This window comes from Apium graveolens, chromosome 7 (assembly GCF_009905375.1).
Source record: "Apium graveolens cultivar Ventura chromosome 7, ASM990537v1, whole genome shotgun sequence".
NCBI classification, from domain to species: Eukaryota; Viridiplantae; Streptophyta; class Magnoliopsida; order Apiales; family Apiaceae; genus Apium; species Apium graveolens.
In genome coordinates, this window is record NC_133653.1 from 19,165,302 (window position 1) to 19,171,024 (window position 5,723).

The window sequence follows — 5,723 nt, forward strand, 5'->3', positions numbered from 1 at the left end:
TTCAGGACTGCTCTAAAAACTTTTAAAAACATGTAGTAAACTTGCATTAACAATTATCCCCAGTGCCACCTTTTGGGTGTATGGAGCTAATTTTAATGAAAATTACTTTTCTGGAGTAAATAAAGATGGTGGATGGGGGCAAATAATTCCTTTTACGTTTGCAGAAAGGTGGTTTATGTACCGAAAAAATAACCGTACTGTCATTACTTTTCCAGGATGAGTAATAATCTTTATAGAAATTATGATTTTATTAACAAATTAAGTTTGTATACATTGTGGAAAGGTGATAACTTAAAATTTAATGTTAGTGTTTCCACAAGAAAAATACATAATCAATGATTCAAAGAACTTCAATGCAAAGCCAACCCTGTACATTCATATTCGAACTGATAACTAGTTCCAAATATAGCACTGCTTCATGGACTTAATAGTATGCATACGGTGTCTTCCTAGGGCTAGAGCTTTAATTAAACAAAGAATATTTATTTTATCACAAGGCTACACTTAGGTAATAAATCAAAAAGCCGGAAACTTCAATTTATATAGATGAAAAGATAAACAATACATACGTATAACAAATCACCCCTCTGTATCAAAATATATATACATATGAGTTGACATTTGTATAAATAAAAAAAAATTAGATAATAGGACATTATGACTCAACAAAATCCTACACATGATGTGTGAAATAGCATATACAAACTAAAAGAATCGCCATTTTATTCATAGAGGCACCCAAAATTCTAAGAACTTATACAAAGAACTAACTCTAAGGTTGTAGACTCTTTAAAGCAACTGTTAGACTACAACAGGATATTCAAAACACAACCCAATATTTTCTTTTCATTTCCTCAATTTTTATTGTACTGAGATTTATTCATGTCATATATACACACACATATACCAATACTATCAATTGAGGTATATATATATGATGCAATATACGCTTTAAAACAAATAACAGACACACACTTTGATTATTGAAATGGATAAACTGGAAACTTGTTACTATTAAATTGAAAGTACTTACATCATACATATATTGAAAATAAATGACTATCTGAGACTCCTACTAACAAGGAACTGCAAAGCTATTTTTTCCTCCACTAGACTCCAACAAACTACCACTACTCAAAGACTTATTCTCCCAGCGATATACTCGCTATTATTCAGAGTAACAAATGGACTTGGACTACGTTTAGATTACTAAGCCCAACAAATCCTAACATACTCTCCCTTAATCTAAACGTATTCCTTCTCGTTCTGCTTCAGCTCAACACCTGCAACTTCTTTGACACCAAGTAGCTTCCTCATCTTTTTAAACTTCACAGCAGATAACATCTTTGTGAGAATGTCTGCACGTTTCTCACTGGTTTTGACATGTTTAACGATTATCAAACCTTGCTCCACGCACTCCCTTATGAAATGATATCGTATATCAATATGTTTGCTCCTTCTATGAAAGACTGGGTTTTTAGCCAAGTCGATAGCTGACCTGTTATCAATATACAAAGTCACAGGACCGATTTTTACATTGCAAACTTGATTAAGAACTCTCTGCAGCCATATTCTATGGCATGCTGCAGCTGTTGCGGCCATAAATTCCGCCTCACAAGATGACAGAGCGACACAGCTTTGCTTCTGAGAAATCCAAGTAATAAGACTCTCATCCAAATTAAATGCCACTCCTCCGGTGCTCTTCCGATCATCCACATTACCAGCCAAGTCACTATCGGAAAAGCCTGACAGTAGGTAGTTACCTTGACCCTTAGTATATATCAAGCCAAAGTTTAAAGTTCCCTTTACATACCGTAAAATCCTCTTCCCTGCAGTGAGGTGTGTCACTGTTGGACGCTCCATGAACCTGCTGATCACGCCAACTGAGTAAGCAATGTCTGGCCGGGTGTTCATGAAATATCGTAGACCCCCACGATGGACTTAAACTCCGTTGGGTTTACTGGTTCACCATCTTCATCCTTAGTCAGCTAAAGTTTATACTCCATTGGATACTTTACTGCATTACAATCTTGCATACCAGATTTTTCGAGCAACTTCCTCATATATGTTGTCTGTTTGATCTCAATGCAACCCTGACCTTATTCCACTTCTAGCCCGAGGTAGTATGAGAGTTTTCCCAAGTCTGTCATGTCAAACTCCTTACTCATTTGATCCTTAAACCGTACAATGCTTGCAACCCTGGTTCCAGTAATTAGAATATCATCTACGTATATTCCAATTATCAGAAAATCTCTCCCTTCCTTTCGAGTATACACAGCGTGCTTGAAAGGACATTTAAGAAAACCCTAGCATTGCAGACATTTATTTAGCTGTGCATACCATGCTCGAGGGGCTTGGCGAAGCCCGTATAATGCTTTGAGTAGCCTATATACCTTTTGTTCTTGCCCAGCTTTCACAAATCCACGAGGTTGTGAAACATCTCCCCATTCAAAAACGCAGACTTAACGTCGAGGTGGTGGACTTCCCAGTTGCATTTGGCTGCCAAAGCAAGGATTAAACGTACGGTTTCCATTCTTGTTACTGGGGCAAAGACCTCTTCATAATCAATGCCGTATTTCTGAACAAAGCGCTTTGCAACTAAACGAGCCTTGTGTTTGATGACCTTCCCGTTAGTGTCCTTCTTGAGCTTAAAGATCCATTTCAAATCAATGGCATTGTGGCCCTGTGGCAGGTCTGTTAATACCCAGGTGTCGTTTTTCTCGATGGATGCAATTTAAGTTTATATTGCGTCTCTCCATAGTTTTTCAACTGCTTGTTCATATGTAGCTGGATCGTCAACTCCCACCAGTAACAACTCGTCTACCAGCTCTACTATTTCGGTGTTGTCAGACATGTCGCATAGTGATCTGTATCTCAGGGGTGCAGTACTTTCAGTACTGGTAACAGAAATGACATTGCTTGTATTGGAGCCGGTGCTCTCTGAGCTGGGTGTTGTTGTACTGCCTGAGAAACCAGAGTTTGGTGACACTGGTGTATTGCCACCAAATAGTGTGTTGGTGGTGTCTTAAGAAACTTCACTGTCAACAACATCCTTGTCAATTTGGTCTATTTGGTGTGTGTCTATCAACGTAAACATACCGATGCTATATACAGCGCCTGCTGATATCGATTCACCCCATTGCCATCCCAGTTTTTCATCGAAAACAACATCATGACATACATTGATTTTTCCTGTAGAGGGATCGTAAAGGCGGTACGCCTTTGTGCCAGGTTCTCTCCCGAGGTGTACCATTGGTTTGCTTCTATCATCCAATTTTGTAACCTGTATGCTGGGTATTCTTACATGAGCAACACAACCAAAAACACATAAGTAGTCAAAAAATGGTTTCTTCTTAAACCAGGCCTCATATGGTGTCTTCCCTGTCAAGCTTCTTGTGGGTACTCGATTTAACACATAAACTGCATGGCCTATAGCCTCTCCCCATATGAATGATGGGACTTTCATCTCTTTCAACATGCTCCGGGCCATAGCAACTGTCCTGTTACGTCTCTCAACAACTCCGTTTTGTTGCGGAGAGTACGGTGCGGTGTAGTGGCGTGTAATCCCTGCCTCTTCACAGAATTTAGTGAAAGCTCCTGAACAGAATTCCCCTCCTCAGTCAGTTCGAAGTACTTTTATTCCTGGGAATGTAGTTTTCTCGACTGAGGCTTTGAATGTTTTGAACACAGTAAGTGCCTCGTCCTTGGTTTTGACCATCTAGACCCACATCATGCGAGTAAAATCATCTACGAGCAACATAAAATATCTCCATGTATTAATTTTAAAGGAACTTATGCAGAGAAATTGGATTCAGAAGGGAAAGGCTTACGTGTTTGTTTGGAGAGGAGACAACCATTGCACAGTTCCTTTGATATTTTCAGCACAGGAAATCCATTAACCATATGTTTTTTTAAAAGGTCTACCATTGCCTGATAGTTGACGCGACCAAAACGAAGATGCCACAATTGTGCACTTTCTTCCCCGCTGGTGGGTAAGCATGCTTCCTTCTTTATTTCTGAGATATGAATTTTGTATAGTCTGTTCGAGGAACGTTGTACCTTCATTAGGAGTCTGTGTTTTGTGTCATATACTCGCAGCTGATCACCATTCAGAACCACCTTGTTGCCTTTCTCAAATAGCTGGCCCAGGCTGATTATATTGCTTCAAAGGGTGGGAATAAAATACACGTTCTTGACTGCCTTCTCTTCACCGTTTTTGCAATGTATCTTTATTGATACGACCCCCTTTATGTGCACCAAGAAACCTTCTCCGAATTTAACTTGGCCAGTAACTCCCTCATCTAATTCTGCAAATTTTTCGTGGTGTCCAGTCATGTGATTGCTGGCACCGTTGTCCAAATAGCACATATTCGCTTCTATCTTGTCCTCAATTTCCTTACCCACATTAGTCACAGCTCGTGAGTTGCTAGCATGCAGCATCACTATCCCCCTTGTATTCTGCTCAAACTCTGCTACTAGTAAGGCTGGCTCGTCATCATTTATTTGTGCTAAATTGGCCTCTCCCTTTTGTTCTCTATCTCTTTTGGGTTTTCTGCATTCTGCAATATAAATGACCGAGATTAAGGCAGTTGAAGCATCGAACTCTCCTTCTATCACGAACACCTCAACTTTCTCTGCTGCGATTCTCATTACCTCCATTCTTATTCGTTCTCCTCAGCCATTCATCTCTAGTAAGCAATAATTTCTTTTCATTTCCTTCCCGTTTAGCCCATTTTTCCTCGGTTAACAGGAGTTGTTGTTTAAGATTGTTGTCATCTGGTCCCTTGAGTCGTTCTTCACGTGCTTTGAGAGACCCCACGATCTCTTCTACCGATATGGCTTCCAGATCACCAAACTGTTCTATTGTCGAAGTAATTTGCAAGAATTTTGCAGGTACAGCTCTTAACAGCTTTTTGACTACGTACGTTTCCTCCACCGTCTCGCCCAATGCACGGATATTCGTCACCAGGTTGCTCAACCTCATACAGAAATCATCCAACTTGTCTGTTTCTTTCATCATAATTAATTCAAATTCTGCTTTAATCGTCTGAGCTCGTGCCTTCTTGACCTTGTCATCTCCTAAACACAGCGTCTTAATGGCCTCCCATGTTTCTTTGGAGGTTTTCTTTGTGGCCAGGGACAACAGGAGGTCTTCAGGTATACCTTGATAGATTATAGCTATAGCTCTCTTGTCCATCTTATCTTCAACAGCAGCCATGGGGTCCTTCGGGACAATGGCTTCCCATAGTCCCTGTGCTTGTATAAACACAGTCATTTTCCATGCCCAGGCTGTATAGTTAATTTTTGAGAGCATTGGGTAGCTCAAACTAAATGAGGCGTCTTTGGTTTTACTGGGTTCCATTGTTGATCGACTGTGATGAAGATTTTTGAAACTGAAAGCTCTGATACCAAATGATGCCATATACGCTTTAAAACAAATAACAGACACACACTTTGATTACTGAAATGGATAAACTGGAAACTTGTTACTATTAAATTGAAAGTACTTACAGCTTACATATATTGAAAATAAATGACTATCTGAGACTCCTACTAACAAGGAACTGCAAAGCTATTTTTCCTCCACTAGACTCCAACAAACTACCACTACTCAAAGACTTATTCTCCCAGCGATACACTCGCTATAATTCAGAGTAACAAATGGACTTGGACTACGTTTAGATTACTAAGCCCAGCAAAGCCCAACAATATAAACATAGAAA

The 5,723-nt window shown here is 39.6% G+C and overlaps 2 protein-coding genes across 2 annotated transcripts; both read right to left on the bottom strand.

Moving 5' to 3' along the window:
* Positions 1-1,245: 1,245 nt before the first annotated feature.
* On the bottom strand, positions 1,246-1,914 carry LOC141673358 (secreted RxLR effector protein 161-like). The gene has a single exon (XM_074480096.1). It carries the CDS (start codon positions 1,912-1,914, stop codon positions 1,246-1,248), a length of 669 nt encoding a protein of 222 aa, XP_074336197.1.
* A 1,111-nt stretch (positions 1,915-3,025) lies between these two features.
* Positions 3,026-5,362, bottom strand: LOC141673359 (uncharacterized). Its single transcript, XM_074480097.1, has 4 exons — positions 4,654-5,362; positions 4,266-4,559; positions 3,831-4,016; positions 3,026-3,597 (listed from the first exon to the last, which is right to left on the bottom strand). The coding sequence occupies exons 1-4, from the start codon at positions 5,360-5,362 to the stop codon at positions 3,026-3,028; spliced, it is 1,761 nt and encodes a 586-aa protein (XP_074336198.1).
* Positions 5,363-5,723: the final 361 nt, after the last annotated feature.

Coding starts and splice junctions, on each gene's coding strand:
- LOC141673358 (XM_074480096.1), bottom strand. CDS start 1,914: ATGAACACCCGGCCAGACATTGCTTACTCAGTTGGCGTGATCAGCAGG.
- LOC141673359 (XM_074480097.1), bottom strand. CDS start 5,362: ATGGAACCCAGTAAAACCAAAGACGCCTCATTTAGTTTGAGCTACCCA. Junction 4,560..4,653: donor GAGAACGAATAAGAATGGAG/GTAATGAGAATC, acceptor TTTATATTGCAG/AATGCAGAAAACCCAAAAGA. Junction 4,017..4,265: donor CCAAGTTAAATTCGGAGAAG/GTTTCTTGGTGC, acceptor TTCATATCTCAG/AAATAAAGAAGGAAGCATGC.